The sequence below is a fragment of the Galeopterus variegatus genome, unplaced genomic scaffold (assembly GCF_000696425.1).
Source record: "Galeopterus variegatus unplaced genomic scaffold, G_variegatus-3.0.2 Scaffold162, whole genome shotgun sequence".
Classification (NCBI taxonomy): Eukaryota; Metazoa; Chordata; class Mammalia; order Dermoptera; family Cynocephalidae; genus Galeopterus; species Galeopterus variegatus.
In genome coordinates, this window is record NW_007726273.1 from 746,174 (window position 1) to 765,437 (window position 19,264).

Genomic DNA, 19,264 nt, shown 5'->3' on the forward strand with positions numbered 1-19,264 from the left:
CTATGGTGCTGCCATATGTCCAGACGGAAAATCAGGAATTCAAGGCCATTCGCACAGTGAACGTCCAGCCAATCACGGCGCTGCGGAGAGTGCCGCACCAGCCAATAAGTCCCTGCTACATCACGGACCCCACCCCCAAGCCCGAGGCCCCCGCCCTACGCACTGCTAACCCGGGGCTAAAAGTGCTGCTCGGCGCCGTTCTCTGGCGTCACTTCCGCTACCGCGATGGCGGCATCGGGAGCAGCTGTGGCAGTTGCAACGGCGACTTCAGGGGTCGCGGGGGAGGGCGAGCCCGGGCCCGGGGAGAACACGGCGGGCGAGGGGACCGCCCCGTCCCCGGGCCGCGTCTCTCCACCGACCCCGGCCCGCGGAGAGCCGGAAGTCACGGTGGAGATAGGAGAAACGTACCTGTGCCGGCGGCCGGATAGCACCTGGCGTGAGGGCGGGGCCCTGGCCTGGGGTGGGGCGGGGCATGAGAACGCCTGTGAAGGGCCGAGGGCTGGGGACTGGGAGTCGGGGGGGCGGAGCTTGAGGAAAGAACGCGGAGTTGCGGACGCTGGGAAACCAGCCCTGTAGTGGGAGGTTGTCACCGTCGAGTATTCCGGGCGCTGCCTACAAACCTGCCAATCAGGCGATCACCAGATTCTTTTTACTGTGTGCAGGGTTCCCATTCCACTCCCTTGCCCATTGTTAGGCTTCATTCCGTTTTCTTGCTAACCCTGCTCCCTCATCAGTTCCTTTTGTTTCTGCGTGTTTCCCTTCCATCCGTCCCCTACAGCCGCCCGCAGAGAGAACCTTCCAGAACACACAAAAAGCTTCCCCTTTCCTTAGGCTGGATTGCCTTCCCTCATTTTCAAAATAAACCTCTTACCCCTTAGGATGGTATTCATTTTGGGGACCTCGCCGGTTTCTGACCTCCCTTAGCAAAGGCCAGACCAGAATACGCTGTCTTCTGAAGACCATGTGCCTTTAACAACTATTTCCTTTTTTTTTTTTTTTTTTTGCTGCTGGCGGGTACCCAGTACGGGAATCCGAACCCATGGTGTTATCTGGTTGCCCTCTAATCACCTGAGCTAACCACCTGTGCCCTTTGCCTGGAATGCCTTTTCTTCCCTTTCTCCTTGTTCACCTGGTTAGCTCCTGCTCATCCTTTTAATTTCGAATTCTATTCTTGACCTTCAGGCAAAATGAGTTGTTCCCTTCTGTATGTCTCTGCCACATTTTTTTCATACCTCAGCCATGGTATATGTAGCATTATGTTGTAATTTTCTGTCTATGTCTTCCCCTATCAAACTGGGAACTTCTGAAGGGCAGGACCTCTTGTGATTCATTGCTGTGTCCTTTGTACCCAGCAACAACACAGCATAGGGCCAGACACACAGTGGTTGCCTTACTCATTACTGATGGTCTGCTAGTTGGCAGGCACTGTGTTAAAAATTTTGGAGGCATTAACTCACCCTCTGATGTGGGCACTATTATCCCTATTTTACAGATGAAGAACCTGAGGCTCAGAAAGTCGAAGTAACTTGCTCAGTTATATATAGCTAGGAAGTGGGGAGATAGAGTTATATATAAACTCGGGCTATCTTAATCCAGAGCCAGCCATCATGACCCCCAAACAAATGAATGACTGAGTGTATATAGTAAAAAGAACTTGAATTTGGAGTCAGCTTTAATTAAACTCAGTTAAGTATTACCTTTTATCACTTTTAAAATCTGTGATCCTGGGTAAACCTCAGTTTTTTTCTCATCTGTAAAATAGGAATAACAGCCCCAACCTGGCCTACTTTACAGGGTTGTGGTAGTGATTGAGTGGAATGGCAGATGTGGACAGGTGAGATTAGCTTATGTGTAGCCATGGAATCTGAAAGCTGCCCCTCAGTGTGCAGGATCCCTTTTGTTCCAGCTCTGCCTGCCTTTCTCATGATACTAGCCTTTTCCCTCACAGATTCTGCCGAAGTGATCCAGTCTCGAGTGAATGACCAGGAGGGCCGAGAGGAATTCTATGTACACTACGTAGGCTGTGAGTGGCTTGGGGCAACTGGGCCTGGGTGGGGGGAGATGGGGAGCAGGGCAGCACCCTCATGGCCCATCCTCACAGTTAACCGGCGACTGGACGAATGGGTAGACAAGAACCGGCTGGCGCTGACTAAGACGGTGAAGGATGCCGTGCAGAAGAACTCAGAGAAGTACCTGAGCGAGCTGGCCGAGCAGCCTGAGCGCAAGATCACTCGCAACCAAAAGCGCAAGCATGACGAGATCAACCATGTGCAGAAGGTCCGGACCCTCCCCTTCCCCAGGCCCCAGGAGGCCCAGCTGCCTCTGCCAACTCTCTTGGGCCCCACTGCCGAAGCTGCAGCAACACCTGTTTCTTAAGCTTCTGTAGTGTGTCAGGGACTTTACCTACTTGCTCTCATTTACTCTTCATAGATAATAACACCGAGGCTCAGAGAGGGCAAAGGCTTGGCTGCAGTCTCACAGCAAGGAAATGGTGCAGCTGGGACTGGAACTCAGGCTTCCTGTGCCGATAGCCTCTTTTGTTTTCTTTTGGCTGTGTCATATTAGATAAATGATTTGAAGGCCAGAGGGAAGAAAGAAAATGAGTGATATTGGGTACTTGCTGTTATCAAGCACTATGCTGAGTACTGCATATGTATAAGCTCATCAAATTCTCCCTAACAAGTCAGCACCACAGGGATAATTATTTCTTTTTGTAGATGAAGAAGCAGGCTCAGAAAGGTTAGGTAATATGCTCAGGGTCACACAGGTAGTAAAAGGATTGACTTGGAATGAGAATAATAATGCCAAACATTTATTGGCTTGTGAGCCAAAGTATTAGGTTAAGTATTTTAGGACATGATCTCACTGACATTTCATTGTGACAGTGAGGTAAGCATTATTACTATCATCCCCAGTTTACAGGGGAGGCACAGATAGGTTTAGTAGTCCAGTCAGGAATTAGATCTGCCAACTAGAGTGTCCTATTTTGGAGCTCCCAAATCTGGATCCTTTTTGCCAAGCTAGGCTGTCCGTTGAGGGTTAGTTTCCTCCCACTCTGAGGCTCAGTTTTTTGATTTATAAAATGGGGAGTGCAAACCAGAATATTGTTTATCAAGTTCTTGAGGCAGTCAGAGATATGTTAGCTTCAACTAACACAGTTTCATCCTTCTGCATGGTCATTATGTGCATCACAGCGATGTTTTTCAAACTGTGGGGTACAGCCTGTTAGTGGGTTGCAAAATCAATTCAGTGGATTTGACCAGCATTTAAATTTGAAAAATAAGAAAAAAGACTGGCCGGTTAGCTCAGTTGGTGAGAGTGTAGCTTTATAAAACCAAGGTTGTAGGTCCGGATTCCCATACCAGGCAGCCATCAGAGAAAAAGATGGAAGAAAGAAGTAAGATAAGATAGAGGGCTGGCTGGTTGGCTCAGTTGGTTACAATGCAGTGTTAACAATACTAAGCATACAGGTTCAGATCCCCAAACTGGCCGGCTGCCAAAAAAAAAAAAAAAGTATGACAGAAAATATCAATGCGTGTTGCACTTAATTAAGGTAAGTATCGTTTTGAGAAGCTTTTATTTTACATAAAAATACATGTATGCATATACCCAAACATGCCAACTGGTTTATAGTGCCAACTGTACTTCCTATGTGGGGGTGATTAAAAAAAAAAAAGTGAAATGGGGCTGGCTAGTAAGCTCAGTTGGTTAGAGTGCTGCCTTATATACAACACCAAGGTCAAGAGTTCAGATCCCTGGACTGGCCAGCTGCCAAGAAACCCCAAAGAAACATCAGACCAAAAAATGTGAAATACCCTAAACTAGAAAGACTCCTCAAGATCTAAGGCAGCACCACCCAGGTGAACTTTCTATTGTAATGGAAATGTTCTGTACAATCCAACACAGCAGCCACTAGCCCCATGTGGCTACTGAGCACTTGAAATGTATCTAGTGTGACAAAGAATTAAGTTTTTAAAAATTTAATGAATTTATTTATTTTTTTTTTAAAAGATGACCGGTAAGGGGATCTTAACCCTTGACTTGGTGTTGTCAGCACCACGCTCACCCAGTGAGCTAACCGGCCATCCCTATATAGGGATCTGAACTTGTGGCCTTGGTGTTATCAGCACTACACTCTCCCAAGTGAGTCATGGGCCGGCCCAAATTTTAATGAATTTAAATAGTTACATGTGACTAGTGGCTACTCTATCAGACAGCACAGGTCTCAGATTCTGCTAGTTCCTGAACTAGTTTACATGGAACAAAGATGCACCTCTAAGCTAGCAATCAGCAAGGGTGGATGATAATAGGCCAATGGTGATAAAATCAAAGAATGGGTAGTAAAACAATTAGTGAGTTACCAATCAGATTCTTCAGAGCCTAATTAATGTTTAATTCTAAATAAATTGCAGCATTTAAGAAAAGTAGTGTTTTTATAGTTCTTTAATACATTTGCAGAAGATGGTTATGTTTTGTGAGTTGGGAGATGCATTTTAAAGGGACACGTGAAGAGGAAAATCTTTCTTTTCTTGTCTTTGCAGCGGTTAGGCTTGGAATTGGACAGGCCAGGGGCTAATGCCCACCTCTGCTAAGTACCAGTTTTGCGTCCTCACTTCTTTGTGCCTCAGTTTCTTTTGTACAATGGGGATAATGAGCATTCTTGTTTCAAAGGCTCATTTTGAGGACTAAATAAAGTAATTCTATGGAGTGGTAGATACATAGGATAAATGGCAACTAGTAAGTCCCCAAGGGCAAGTGACTTCACCTCTCCCTGCCTGTTTACTACTCTGTAAAATCAAAACAAGAGCACTCCATCTAAGGGTAACTGAAGGGTTGGATGAGGCCATACAGGCGAAGTGCTTTGTGGAGGAGAGTTCTGGGTGAAATGCTGGCTCCTTTCTCCCTTCTCAACTACAGGGCAAGGCCGCCATCGACTCTGCTATAGGTGATAGGCCTTCTTGGGTCCCCTCTCCATTGTCAGGCTGTGCTTGGCTCCTCCCACCGAGTCTGGCCTAGGAACAGGGCGTGTGATGCGACTTTTAGTCTCTGCTTTCTAAGGACTTGGAAGAGAGGGGAGAACAGGTGGGAACAATTGAAGGGTGTGGCATTGTTGATGCTTTGCTGAAGACTCAGGCAGTAGGAGATGTTTTCTGGAGAGGAAGAGTCCAGTCAGGCCTCCTGGAATGGGGCGGGCGGGGGTGGGGGACAGATGTTGGGCCTTGAAGAGCAGGGAAGAGCACAATGAAAATATGATAACTCACAAGATCCTGCTCCGTCATGGACTCGCCTGACCCCTGCTCTGTGCCAGGCTGAGTAAGCATTTTCTGGCAGCAGTAAGCAAAGGAAAGGCATTTCAGGTGGAAGGTATCGCATGTGCAAAAGCATGAAGGCTGGAGAAAGAGGGGTGTTGATAGCAATGTGGATTTGAGTGAGCTGAGGCTGGAAGCAGGAATCTAAGGAATTGTCCAGATCTGAGATGGAGGCAGTGACTATTTGGAGTGGGACAGAGAGGAGAATTCTGGAGAAGGAACGATTCCAGAAATGTCAGGGAGGTAGAGTTGACATCCATTCTGTTAGGACTTGGCTGCTAATTGGATGCCAAACAAAGAGATGGAGGAGTGTTAAGGGCAGGCCCAGTTACTGATCTTGGGCAGCTGGACCGAGGGTGATGTTCCCAGTGAGATGAGGAACCAAGGAGGAGGAAAAGATTTGCAGAGAGGAATGTTGAGGCCCTTTCTAGACCTCTAGTCTGATGTTCTTGTGGGAAGAACTTCTGAGAGCAGACCCATAGGTAGGCAGCCACTCAGGTCTAGTGCTCAGAAAAGAGGTCCAGGCACACTGCAGAATCAGCCACAGTTCTTACCATGGGCTTAGAAGACAAGATTCATTTTATCATCTGAGTCTCATAGTGGCTTTGACAGAGCTGGATGGCCCCATTGTACAGCTGAAGCTGTACCAGCCCAGAGGCTGGAACCAGGCCTCCTGATCCTAGCTCTGTTCATCTGGCAAAAAGTCCAAATTTGGGCATCAGGGATGTCTGGTTGGTAGAAGGGCAGACAAGAAAGGAGCTTGGACCAGCAAGCTTCAGAATCGAGTAAAACAAGTTAGCTATTTGGATGGTTATTGTTGTTCAGAGGATGAGGTCTGCAAGATAATAGGGAAGCATTGTGGGTCCTGGGATGGAGGAGGGACAGCCTGACCACCACCTCTATTCACCTCTGTCTGCTTCTCTTTCCCTGCCCAGACTTACGCAGAGATGGACCCCACAACAGCAGCCTTGGAGAAGGAACATGAGGCGGTAAGCAGGGTCAGGGTCCTGATGGCTAGCACGCCCTCCCGCTTTCTTCCTTGCTTCTGGAGAGCCATGCATTGCCCCCCACTCCCACCCTGCCTGCAGATCACCAAGGTGAAGTATGTGGACAAGATCCACATTGGGAACTATGAAATCGATGCCTGGTACTTCTCACCGTTCCCTGAAGACTATGGGAAACAGCCCAAGCTCTGGCTCTGCGAGTACTGCCTCAAATACATGAAATATGAGAAGAGCTACCGCTTCCACTTGGTGAGGCTGGGCTGGGCAGGGCTGATCTGGGCCGGGCCTGGTGAGAGAGGTTGGCATCGAGACTGAGGACAACTGAGCCAGTAGCACCAGGGCAGAGAGACATGTCCAGAGTAGTCAAGTACTAGCAAGAGCTGCCCAAGGGTCAAGGTACCTGGGTCCAGGCCTGGTTTGCCATTGCTGGCAGGGTGACCTTGGCCAACTTGCTGCCCCTCTCCAGACCTCAGTGTCCTCTTCTAATGAATGGGGACAATAATCTCTGCCCTTCCCGCTCCTCAGGTCCCTTGCCCTTTACCACATGTTTAACCAAGGCCAGTCCAGTGCCCAGCTGTTCAGGGCAATAGAGGAGGCAAACATAGCCCTTGAGCACTAGGACCTTAAGATGTAGATAGGTAGGAAGAGTTGGTATATGGAGGCTGCTGGGAAAGGGGCTCTCTCACTAGCACAGTGGGGTGTCTGCTAAAGCATGGAATCCGAGGTGAATGTATGCAGTTTAGGAAATCCGGTGTCGTGGATGATGTGCTCTAGGGCCAGATCGACATGGACTGGAAACCATTTAGCTGTGTGATGTTTGAGAAAGTTACTTAGCCTCTCAGGACCTTGGTTTCTTCATCTGTAAAATAGGACCCATCTGCTGAGGTCATTTGGAAGATTACTTGATGTAGGTGAAGTGTTGAGCTTAGAGTCTACAGATGGAGAAATAGGCAGAGGCTTGCTCCAAGCCACGCAGAGGTGGGCTGCGGGGGCACCTGGCAGATAACGTGGGGGTCTCAAACCCATGTGCACCCCATCCCTCCCCCCAGGGCCAGTGTCAGTGGCGGCAGCCCCCGGGGAAGGAGATCTACCGCAAGAGCAACATCTCTGTGTACGAGGTAGACGGCAAGGACCATAAGGTGAGCTGGTGGCCAAGGGGCTTTGGGGAAGTGGGGGAAGCACTGGGCACCTCCTGGGTGATCCTCACCCTCACCGGAGGGTAGAGGCCAGCCTTAGGGTGGGCCTCCACAAGGAAGAGGCCTGTGAGGTCTTGCTTAGCCTGGCACTTGGTCTGTGGTTGGCGCATAGTAAACACATGGCCTGTGGTGCCAGCCTGGGGCCAGGTTTCCTTTCTTTCCTAAGGACTTTTCTTCTGATGGGAGTAGTTCAGACTTGGGTAGTTCTGGAAGCTGGACTGGAGATTATCTTGCCTGAGGCTGCTCTTTGAAGAGCTTTCTCTTTCTGTCTGAATGAAAGGTGTTTGTTTTTGCCTGGGAGGGAACTGCTTTGAGTGAGATTTCCTGCCTGCGACTCTGTGGCTAATGAAGGCTGGGTTCCTTGTTCCTGCAGAATGACTTCAGTGGGGCAGGGTGGGGGCCTTTGTGGCCTGCTTTGCCATTGTTGAGAATCTGGCCTTTGCCAGGTCAGCCTGGGAAGGTCTCACCAAGTGTCCCAGTTTCCCGAGGACAGGCACTGTAGGATAAGATGAACAGGGCAGGCCTTGGAGTGGCTCCTGGCCTCACGCAGCCCTGTCACTTCCTAATTGGCCTTGGACACGTAACTTCACGTCGTTGGTCCCTGTTTCCTCATCCATGTGACAGGCGTCATAATATTGACCTAATCAGTTGTTAGTGGAATAAATGAGACAGCAAATGTCAAGTACTTGGCATAGCGCCTTGTACCTAGTAGGTGCTTAGGAAACATGGGCCTTTGTTTTTCTTGGTGACCTGTTGGGGCACAGGTACCTTTGTACCTGGGGAATACCCTCTCTGAGCCCGGCCCTTGCCCACTGCTCTGCTTTCCTGAGCATGGACAGTGGGAGGGGCTGAAAGGCTCCAGCTGGAGAGGTGGGAGTTCTTGCCAACTGGAGGCCTCAGGTAAGCACCCTCCCAGAGCTTCAGTTTCCTTCCAAGTAAAGTGGGACTAGCAATGCTAGGCTCGCACAGTTGCTGGGCCAAATGAGAGAATGGTTATGGAAGGGTGTTACAGACTAGGAGCCCCATAATCTGTGCTGTAAAGCTACCCTCAAGGGCGGTTGTACCTCCTGGTGCTGGCCTGGGGGTGGTCAATGGGGCTGCAGCAGAGGTGTGTGGCCACGTGGGCAGACAGAGCTCAGGCTTTGGAGTCGAGCTGATGCTTCTCCATTAACATACATTTACCAAGCTCCCAGATTCGTGCTTAGCCTTGTGTTAGGTGCGAACAGCTGTGAACAAGACAGAACCCGAACACCAGTGAGCACTCCTGCCCTGGCCCTGAGCCATTCAGTCGTGGCACCTTGTACAGGCCTCTTGTCTCCACTGAGCCTCACTTTCCTAATCTGAAATATGTATTTAGTGCTCAGAAGTGGTAGCCATGATTAGTGCAATTCTGCCAGTAGCTCCTTGATCAGCTCTGATTTTCAGTTTCCCTCCCTGTCCATCAGAAATGGACTCTTAAGACTCCTTCCTGTTCCAAACACTGCTATTCTGGTGAGGAGCCCACTTCCCACCTGCCTGGCACTTGCAGGGCAGAACAGCAGCCTGTGCCTGGCTGGCTGGGGGAGTTGTGCTTTCTCCCTGAGCCTACTTCCACCTCCATACCCCACAGATTTACTGTCAGAACCTGTGTCTGCTGGCCAAGCTTTTCCTGGACCACAAGACGTTGTACTTCGACGTGGAGCCCTTTGTCTTTTACATCCTGACTGAGGTGGATAGGCAAGGGGCCCACATCGTCGGCTACTTCTCTAAGGTGCTGGACCAGGGAGCCCTGGTGGGGGGAGGGGAAAGGATATAAACCGGAGTAGGGGCCAAGCCTCCTCAGAGGTCCTGAACACCCTCTCCCTGCAGGAGAAGGAGTCTCCAGATGGAAACAACGTGGCATGCATCCTGACACTGCCCCCCTACCAGCGCCGTGGCTACGGAAAGTTTCTGATTGCTTTCAGTGAGTGGCTCCTGGCTTGTCTGGGAAGGGGGCAACTGTGGTGGGGGGTACGGGTGCCAGGGTGGGCCGGATCTTCAGACCCTCCTATCACTGCCAGGTTATGAGCTATCCAAGCTGGAGAGCACAGTTGGCTCCCCGGAGAAGCCTCTGTCTGATCTGGGCAAACTCAGCTACCGCAGCTATTGGTCATGGGTCCTGCTGGAGATCCTGCGAGACTTCCGGGGCACTCTGTCCATCAAGGACCTTAGGTGAGGGCCCTGGTCCCCACCCGTGTTTAAGGCAGGCTGATCATCAGGGACCTTGTGAGAGAGGCCTCCTGCAGCCCTCAGGGGGAGGGTTCTCCTAAGAGTGGCCACCATTCTGTCTCCTTGTCCCCTTTTGCTGTCACAGCCAGACCCCCCCAAGGGAACAATCTTCAGCTCTGTTCTAATCCCTTTCTCCAGCCAGATGACCAGTATCACTCAGAATGACATCATTAGTACCCTGCAGTCCCTCAACATGGTCAAGTACTGGAAGGGCCAGCACGTGATCTGTGTCACACCCAAGCTGGTAGAGGAACACCTCAAAAGTGCCCAGTATAAGAAACCACCCATCACAGGTGGGTGGGGGGCTGCTCTGTGTGTGTGTGTGTGTGTGTGTGCCCCCCCCCCCCCCCCGCGTGCACACTGGGGGGTAGGCATAAGGAGTGCTGGAAGCCAAGGCCTCCTTTTTGCTGTCACATGATCCCAAACCAGTCAGACCAGCTCCCTGGACAGAAGCCTGGGGCAGGCTACTCATTCCCGGGCTTCCCTGCCCCCTCCCCAGGACTGTCTGCTCTTTTGTTCTCACCCGGAGGAGGTGAAACCTGGCCTGGGCCCAGAGTGGAGCAGCCGGGTGTGAGTGGGCCTGGCACAGGCCCAGCCCTGCCTCATGCCTCTTCTCCCCACAGTGGACTCTGTCTGCCTCAAGTGGGCACCCCCCAAGCACAAGCAAGTCAAACTCTCCAAGAAATGAGCGGCCTGTGCCCCTGCCACTGGACCCGTGCCTCCTTGCCCCCTAGCCTGTAAATATGTACAGACCTGTTTCATCATTTTTTTAATAAAGTAAATTCCGCTGGTGGCTCTGGACTTTGGAGGTGGGAGGGAGAGGTCAAAGAGCTGACATTCCTCATTTCACTTCACACACAGCCAGTTATATTCAAGACATTTTATTCCTTCTTGCTCCTTTTATCCTTTTATTCCCCATCCCAGATCAAGCCCCAGCCTGGTTCCAGTGGGGGCTCAGTCCTCCAGAATCCAGGAGTCAGGGCTGGATGGGGCAACATTGGGGCCTTTCCTGTCCTTGAAAACAAGCTGCCCAAAGGCAGCCCAAGCCCAGAGGACAGGAAGAGGGCAAGGCCAGGTGGGGCACTGGAGCCAGCCCTTCAGCAGCAGTGAGCTGGGCAGCTGCCCAGTCTTCTGGAAACAGGCCGAATCCAGGGCTCATTTTCATAGCTAAGAGTAACCTTGGAAGCTCCACAGGAGCCCATCCTATAGGCTTGCAGGCAGCAGGTGGAGCCCAGTCTTCTGGAAACAGGCCGAATCCAGGGCTCATTTTCATAGCTAAGAGTAACCTTGGGAGCTCCACAGGAGCCCATCCTATAGGCTTGCAGGCAGCAGGTGGAGGTGCCAGAGACTCTTAACAGTACCCCAGGCAGTAGAACTCCTGACTGGGGGTTGTAATTCCAAAGAGCAAACCCAGAAGAATGGGCTCAAAGGCCAGGGTGGTGCCCTGGTCTCCCCCAGAGTCCTGGGAGGAAGGAGTGGCTCATGCCAGGCCCCAGGCCCACAGGGTATCAGGGAGGAGCCGGGTGTCTTCCTGGGAATAGGTGTATGTCCTTGGGTGTGATGTGTCAGTCCTGGAAGCAGACTCAGCTCCTGGTGAGTAGCTCAGTGCTCATGCCATGGGCAGAAGAGGCTCAGGGTCAGGCCCAGTGGCAGGAGAAGGCTGAGCCCCAGCAAGCCCTGGGCTTGGGCAGAGTTGAAGGTCAGATAGCCACTACAGAGATTGCCATCAGGCTGGGACTCTTGGATATGGGGCACCACACGAGGCTGGAGTTCTGCCACATGGAAGTGGATCCAGGAGGCATAGCTGGAGGTCAGAGTGTATACACCAGGCCTGTTGGGAGCTCCACAGGCATCGCCCCAGCTCACAATGCCCGCCAGGTACCAGAGGCCCCCTACAGGGCAGGAGAGTGGGCCCCCAGAGTCACCCTGAGAAGAAAACATACAACAGCTGTCAGGACCAGGCCCCAGGCCTCCAGTCATCTGTGCCAGCCCTCATCTCCCAAGAGGCACTTGTCTCATGTGTCCCTTGGGTCCTGTGGTTACCTGGCAGGCATCCTTGCCCCCCTTCACAAATCCAGCACACACCATGTCCTGCTGGATAAAGTGGGGCTCCTCAGGCTTGGCATTGATGTTGTACAGGCAGTTACATGTCTCACGACTGATCAGTGGCACCTCAAGTTGCTGCAGTGGTCTAGGGGTCAGGAGGCTAACTGTGGGGGCAAAAGATGCTTACCCAGGGCCTGTACTCTGAGTCAGGCTCCCCACCACGCCTCGAGGCATCCAGCACCTCCCTCACCTGAAGGGGCCACATAGCCCCATCCAGTGACAGTACAATGGAGGCCGTTGGGGAAGGAGGCGTTGGCTGCAGGGAGACAGATGGGCCGGATGTGGCGGGAGAAGGTGATGGGGATATTGAGGCGGAGGAGCGCAATGTCGCCCTGGGAGCCCTCCTCACGGTAGCTGGGGTGGGAGATGACCTGTGCCACAGTGCGGACCTCAGTGTTGGCGGAGTAGGAGTCCAGCTGGTCGGCCCCCAGCTTTACCTCGTAGTCTTCCTTGCGGTGCTCCCTGCAGGCAGCAGAAGGGCAAAGGCTGGGACCCAGGGGATCTTTTCTGGTTCCCTGATCCCTGTTGCCTTGTGGCATCCAACCTGATTCCAATCCCAGACAGCACCTTTTAGGTCTCAAGCTGCACCCTAGTTTTATTGGGGTCTCTGACTCCTCACTTTCACTCCTGACTGATCCTTTCAGACTTTACTGATACTCTTAGACCCAATCTTAGACCCAACTTCTGACTGGGATCCACCCATGAACTTTGACCTCCAGCCCACTTTTGACCCCTCCTCCCCCGCACCGAGCTGGTACCTGGGGAAGCAGTGAGCAGCCGACAGCACCCACTGCTCAGACACAAGAGAGCCACCACACACGTGGATGCCTTCGTAGGTGATGCTGACCTGCCAGGGCCACTGACCAGGGGCTGCACTGCTGCCACCTGTGATGCGTGCTTGGGGGATCACACCGCAGAGGGCTGCCCAGGGAGGAAGGAAAGGGGTCAGACCTTTCTGGGGCCCCACAACACATCCTTAACCCTGCCACTCCTCACGTGTCCCAGGACATCTGGTTTAGAGCTCAGGAAGTGGGTCCACTCCCTTGGTCCCCGTGGCATGGCTCTCCAGGCGTGGGCAGTGCTGCCCCTAACTGTCTGCTACACATTACCTAGTGCAGGTCTCATGGCAGCCTCTTTCCTCTCAAGACTTCCTGCCTTCCACCCAATCCACTCCTTACAAACCTGAAGATCTTTACAAACCACAAACCTGACCAGGTCACACCCCTGCTGAAACCCTTCCATGGTTCCACACTGCCCTTAAGATAGACTCCAGACCTGCCGTGGCACTACTGTCTACTCCAGCTATCCCTCTGGACACTGCCTGTCTTGTACACAGGCCACATGCTTGTTCACCTCCAGACTTCTGTTTATCCAGGCCACTCTGCCTGGATAGAAAACCTTTGCCCACCCTCACTCTGCTTGGCAAACTCTTTGCCTATGGAGACTGCCCCCCCATAGCCCGTCTGGACCCGTCTGGACCCCGACGGCCGAGGAGGCATTGACTCTGAGCTCCCAGGGTTCCGGGGCTTCCCCCTAATCCCCGGTCCCCCACCCCCCGCCACTGCCCAATCTCACAATTATTCTGGCATTCACAGCTGTGTCTGCTTCCACCGCACCAACTTGGGTGTTCCCTAAGGGCAGATACCCATGTCCTCAGTGCCCAGCACAGGGCTGAATGAACCGATGCAGCTGTGGGCACGTTGTACAAATGAACAGAAGAACTGGGCTGCCTTTTTTTTTTTTTTTTTTTTAAAAGATGACCGGTAAGGGGATCTTAACCCTTGACTTGGTGTTCTCAGCACCACGCTCACCCAGTGAGCAACCGGCCATCCCTATATGGGATCCGAACCCGTGGCCTTGGTGTTATCAGCACCGCACTCTTCCGAGTGAGCCACAGGCCGGCCCCAGAACTGGGCTACCTTGATGGGAACGTCTGGTTTCCAGTACAGCCCCAGTCCCACCCCCACCAAGGCCGCTTTTTGGAGTGGAGCCCAACTGCCCTTCACAAAGCCACCTTCCTAGGAGCAGAGAAAACTGCCAGCCAGACTCCTCCTTTCCCTCATAATCACAATAGCTACTATTTAGTGAGTGCCAGGCCCTGAAGGGGATTTCTCTTCCCATATTCCCTGAGTCCTCACTGCAGTCCCAGGAGATAAGACATAATCAACTTCATTTTAGAGGAAACTGAGGCTTAGAGGAGAGGGGACTTCACACACAGCCTGTAAGTGGCAAACCCGTCTGACTCAGAGCCAGGTTGTTGCCTTCAGAAAAAGGAGACCTTTGGTATGTTTCCCTCTAAACCACCTTGAAGGCCCCTACCTTGGGAGTCTGAAGTGGGTTTAAATCCCAGCTCCAACATTTACTGGCCGTGTGCCCTTGGGCAAGCCACCACTCTGCACCGCAGTTTCCTTATCTATAAAGTGATGCTGTGATCCCTCATTCCCGAGTTGTCTGGAGACTTAATAGAGGGTGGATGGCGAGACCACGCAGCAGAGGGTCACTCACTTGTTAAACACACCAGGGAAATTGGAATCCATGTCCCCTCCTCCTTCCCCTCCCCCATTTCCCCCAGCAAGCCTCACCTTCGGTCCCATCAGCTCCTGGAGAGAAAGAGAAAGAGGGAGAGGTGAGCAGGAAAGACCTGACTTCCCAGACCCCCCATCAGCACCTGCCACTTCTCCAGAGGGCTGGCCTCTTCCCTAGGAGGGCCAAGGCCCCAGAAGAGGGAGGCTGACACCTAGGGAGGCTGAGGGACTCGTGAGCCCTGGGTAAGGGATGTGCCCCAGAAAAGGATTCCCAGCCGTTCCCTCCCCAAGTCCCCCGCTACGCACATACTCACCCATCCCTGACCGGAATAATCCAAGAAAGAGCAGAATGGCTACAGCCTCCAGCTGCCCAGGCCCAAGGCCCGCCCTCTGGGCCATGGCCCAGGACGAGGGCCCCCGAGGGAGACACCAGCCCACTAGGGAAGGAGCGAGGGCTAGTTTCGAGGGCAGGATCCAGATGTTGGCTCAGAGGGCAGGGATCCTGGAATCCGGCTGGAGAGGGGAGCAGCAGGTGTCCAAGGCTGTCTTCTACGGCAGGGAATGGCCAGAGGGGAAATCGCCCAGAGACTATGCAGCTAGCAGTGTGGACGCGTCTCCGGCACGGGCTGGGCACGCAGAGACCTCCCCGGAGCGGCGGCTCCTTCGGGGAAGGCACCTACCTGCCCGCCCCTCCCCTGGCCCCGCCCTCTCTGCTATGCTTAGCCAGTTCTCCTGCCACCAAAGTCACGAGTCCTTTCAGACCCCTGGGCTGTGTGAGGGGGTGGAGGGTGGGGGTTGACCAGCTCGAGAGCAGCCAGAGACAGGGCTAAAAGCCCCGGGGCCATTTCCTAGAATGCGTCCCAAGTGTCGTCCACCCCAGGTCTCTCAGGTGTCTCAGACCAGTTATGCCTCCCAGGGCTATTTTTGTTATCTTGGGGCCAGAACTACTCTTCCCTCCCTCCCTCCCACCCTAGGCTGGGTATCTAAGCCCAGGACCCCGGGGTCTGTCCCAGGCCAGGGCTGTTCCAGGCCTTTTCTGTACAGTCTACAGCCTCATCTGTCTGTGGGCGGTGAGCAGGTGCCAATCATCCCACAAATATTTACTGAGTGCCTACTATGTTCCAGGCACAGGGGACAAAACAGACACCAGCTCTGTCCTTGAGCTCATGGTGAAGTAGGGGTGCCAGACTTGACAAATAATCACAAACAAGTATAGAATAATTTCAAACTAGGAATCAGGGTGGACGGGAATGGGGGCTCAGGTGTCAGTGCACAGCAGCACGACAAAAGCTGGCATCAGGAGGGGCCCTTGAGGAAGTGCTAGAGAACTGAGACCTAAGGGGGTTATGGACAGGTGTTAACAAGGCAAAGGGGGGCACAGTGGTCCAGGGAAGCAGCTAAAGTAGAGGGCACAGGGACAGAGGTTCAGGGAACGAGGGCCCCTGTGACCCTGTGACTGGGGTGGGGGTCGGGCACATCCTCTGTGAGTAGGACTCTGTGGCAATTCAGAATATGTGTTGGGATCAAGCTTCAGGAAAAACAGACCCTCACTTCCCGACCTACTTTCCAGAAGACTCAGCAGCATCTGCACTCTGGGCCAGGACCTCAGGGCCCAGGCTGGAGGTGAGGAATTCCTGGAGTGGGCAAGGGAGGAGCTGACGTGGGAAGGGGTCTAAGCTGGGAGGAGGGTGCCATGAGGGTGGGTTTAGGTAGAGGAGGGGGCATGTTAAATGTGCCTGGGGGTGGCATAAGGGGGACTGACTGGGTATGGGGAGCAGCCGGGGGCCGAACGTCCCTGTGGAGATTCCAGAGAATGTTCTATTTGGTATCTACCAGCTAAGCATAAGCCTGGCCGTTTAAGAACCTCTGCCCTTCTCCTCAACCCCCCAGTGAGAACATCCAGCTATCCTCTAGGTCCCCCTCCCCCATGCTCTCCCTACTCAACCCAGAGTTTGGGACCCCAGCCCAGAGGGGACCCTCTGCCCCCCTCATAAGCTGGCTTCCACCCCATCACCAATCAAACATCAATTCCTCTGTGACCCTTTCCTGATCTCCAGCCCATGGTGTCCATGCGCGGTTCCCACCAGATTGGGAGATTGAGGGCTTGTATGACAGACTCCTATTGCGACTTACTAGTTAGCAGGGAACACAGATCGAATTAACGCAGGGAGGTGTGTGGTTAAGCGGCTGACGGGTGAGGTGGTGGACGTACATACAGGGGTCCAAACTCTAGGGATACTGGGCAGGGTGTGAACTTGGTAGACCTTCTGAAGGGTACAAGTGTCGTGTGTGTGCTGTGGACACTAGGGGCATACGCTTTGGGGCGTCAATCATCAGGGTATGCATATGGGGGTGGTTCTGACTCTTGCCCCCAGTCCTTCCCACTCTGGGGGAGGGGCAGCAGGGTCTGAGCTTGGGCTGAGGGCTCCGGCAGGTGCTGGGGACACTGATTCTACTGGGAAGGTGACTTACAACAGGTGGCCACCCAGCCTCCCCTGCCCTGGGGCAGGAATGAGGGAACAGCTGACACGTTATCAGCGACACATTTCCTGGGAGCCCAGGGCCTGACTCACAGAGGTCCTGGGAGGGAGGGGCCGTCCTGTGGGCTTCTCCTTAGCCCAGGATGCCCTCAGCCCCTCACCTGCCCACTGCCAGGCCACAAGGCCACGTGTCTGTGTTTACACCTTTATTGTCCGCTCCGCCCACCACCCCCAAGGATTCCTAGGCCCAAAATAGCCAGCACTGAGGCCCAATTATCTGAAGCCGCTGCAGTCTAGGTGGGTGAGGCCCTCTGGAGGCTCCGGCATGGGAGCGAGCCGGTTGGGCCACATTCCAGCCCCTCTGGGCGGTAAGTGGAGGGCGGGAGAAGAAGGGGAAGTGGCCCAGGGACCCAGGCCCTCTCAGCCCAGGATCAGGGGAGTGAGCAGCAGCAGGAACAGAGCAGCCCGAGGGGAGCCCGAGGCCCCTGCTATGTCTGGGTGGCAGAGGTTGCTGCCTTCAGGGGGCCAGTAGGGGGAGCCACCGGGGGACAGGAAGTGGGCCTCCCCCACTGTTTGGGAGATCCAGACTTCTTCAGGACCAATGGCAGCAAACAGCTCCCGGCTCCCTCGAACAGCCATGCCTGTGAGGACCCAGGAGCCTCCCTCAGTCTGGCACAGGAGGGGAGGTGCTGAGGTCACCTGCAGAGTCAGAGCCAAGGCCAAATGGCTTGGTCCATTGCCCTTCCTCCTGGTCCCCTGCACTCTCCCCGAGGGTCCAGCCACCAAGCAGTGCTAGTCTCCATCCTCAGGTGTCCTGGCCCCTGTACCTCACACCTGTCCTCCTGCCCCTCTGCATACAGGACACAGAGGGTCCCAGGGGGCAGGATGCCCTGATAGAGGCAGTGGCAGAGCCGTGGTGTCAAGATGGTGACAGCAGCAGCCACGGGGACTAGAGAGAGGAGAGAGGGTCATCCCTCCCAGAGTCTGAATACCAGTCACTCCTCACTCCCATGACCCGGGCCTCTCACCTCGGTCCTGGGGGTTCTTCCAGCCCAGCACCCAGCAGCTGGCCCCCAGGGTGACACCCCCTGGGTGGAGGCAGATGGGCAGGGCTGATGGGGAGGGCTCCACCCGTGAGCTCAGCTCCAGGAGGGCCAGGGGGGGACTAAGTCCCAGGTGTCGGGGCAGGCGGATGCTGATGACCAACCGGGATAACTGGTGGCCCTGTGGGAGGGGGCTGGTCCCCGCCCGGCCCAGATACACTTCAATGTAAGGCACTGTTGTAGAACCCAGCCTGTTGGAAGAAGGCCCAATATCACCCCCTGCTCTTCCCATTGCTGGAAAGTCCTTCCCAGCCCAGGGGAAAGGGTGGGAGGAATCTCTAGGGTCACGCCAATATTGCCTTCATTATTCCTTCTTCCAGATCTCTCTTCTGTCTCAAAACATCTCACAGCAGTTCCCCTGTGCTATAAGAGCCCCAAAGAGAGAATATCCCACTATAGTAAGAGTCCTTTGGCTCAGGTCCCAATTTTTCCCTCCAGGTTCTTGCCTAGGAGATGAGTGAGACCCACCTGAGGACACAGTGAGTGGCTGCCAGGACCCAACCCGGGGCCACGAGGATCCCAGTGCAGACTCGACCACCAGCCACATGCACCTCTGCCAGCCAGGGCCACAGGACTCCCATCTGAGCAGCCTCTGGCCGCAGGCCACAGGCTGGGGAGAGGAGATGGCCACCTCTGTGGGGGCCTCTCAGCTTGCCCCTGAAATGCATCTAAGCACCCCCAGGAGCCTCTAAGCCCCAAAGATCCCCCACTCACCACCATGCTCTGTGTGGGGGGGACATGTCTGTGTCTCAGTCTCTTCCCCCTCAGGGCCCCAGTCCCAAGCTAGCTGGTCCTCCAGGTAGGCTCCCCGAGTCACATGGCTGATCCACGGGCCATGGGTCTGCAGAGGGGAGAAGGCTCGGGGACGCAGACAGCCAGTGGAGAAGCCCCTGACTCCAGCCAGGAACCAGGTCCCCTCCTCCTGGCACAGAAGGCTCCAACGCGAGTCATTCTACAGCAAGAGAGTGTGTGTGTCCAATTCTAATTTGCGTAAGAATCCAGTCCTTAAATCTACGGATAGAGAGAAGACCCAACACCCGCTCAGGGGCTCTCTCAGCCCCCTCCCCAAAGTCCTCCAGGGACAGGCTCCGCCCCCAGCCTGTTCTGGCCCCGCCTCCACTACGTCTCCGCCACCAAGAGTGCTCCGACTGGTTCCCGGTTCCTCAGACCCCGCCCCCAGCCCCCTCGGCCCCTCCCGAGTCCCACTCAGCCCCGCTCCCGCAGGCCCCGCCCCCGCCACTCACCCAGCAGCGGCCCGCCTCCTCCTCCTCCAGGTAGACCGGGCAGAGAGCGT

At 54.2% G+C, this 19,264-nt stretch overlaps 3 protein-coding genes across 4 annotated transcripts in view; 1 reads left to right on the forward strand and 2 right to left on the reverse strand.

The window, feature by feature from the left end:
• Positions 1-213: 213 nt before the first annotated feature.
• On the forward strand, positions 214-10,549 carry KAT8 (K(lysine) acetyltransferase 8). 2 transcript variants are annotated; one of them, XM_008594292.1, is made up of 11 exons: positions 214-436; positions 1,949-2,023; positions 2,102-2,277; positions 6,245-6,298; positions 6,398-6,562; positions 7,363-7,452; positions 9,119-9,259; positions 9,358-9,451; positions 9,549-9,699; positions 9,895-10,049; positions 10,256-10,549. In XM_008594292.1, the coding sequence occupies exons 1-11, from the start codon at positions 226-228 to the stop codon at positions 10,495-10,497; spliced, it is 1,554 nt and encodes a 517-aa protein (XP_008592514.1). In that variant the 5' UTR covers positions 214-225; the 3' UTR covers positions 10,498-10,549. The 2 variants fall into 2 exon arrangements, with proteins under 2 accessions (XP_008592514.1, XP_008592524.1); XM_008594302.1 differs by having other exon boundaries at positions 10,380-10,549.
• A 783-nt stretch (positions 10,550-11,332) lies between these two features.
• Positions 11,333-15,036, reverse strand: PRSS8 (protease, serine, 8). Its single transcript, XM_008594311.1, has 6 exons — positions 14,702-15,036; positions 14,445-14,462; positions 12,621-12,783; positions 12,053-12,324; positions 11,800-11,966; positions 11,333-11,682 (listed from the first exon to the last, which is right to left on the reverse strand). Exons 1-6 carry the CDS (start codon positions 14,784-14,786, stop codon positions 11,359-11,361), a joined length of 1,029 nt encoding a protein of 342 aa, XP_008592533.1. The 5' UTR covers positions 14,787-15,036; the 3' UTR covers positions 11,333-11,358.
• Positions 15,037-17,058: 2,022 nt separating this feature from the next.
• The window catches only part of PRSS36 (protease, serine, 36), a 9,978-nt gene continuing 7,772 nt past the window's right edge, over positions 17,059-19,264 (reverse strand). The window contains exons 11-16 of the mRNA XM_008594422.1: positions 19,215-19,258; positions 18,685-18,922; positions 18,439-18,580; positions 17,896-18,161; positions 17,695-17,816; positions 17,059-17,566 (exon numbers count right to left, since the gene is read on the reverse strand). Of these exons, the coding sequence (XP_008592644.1) occupies positions 17,288-17,566; positions 17,695-17,816; positions 17,896-18,161; positions 18,439-18,580; positions 18,685-18,922; positions 19,215-19,258 (1,091 nt within the window). The 3' untranslated portion in view covers positions 17,059-17,287. The remainder of the gene's footprint in view (positions 17,567-17,694; positions 17,817-17,895; positions 18,162-18,438; positions 18,581-18,684; positions 18,923-19,214; positions 19,259-19,264) is intronic.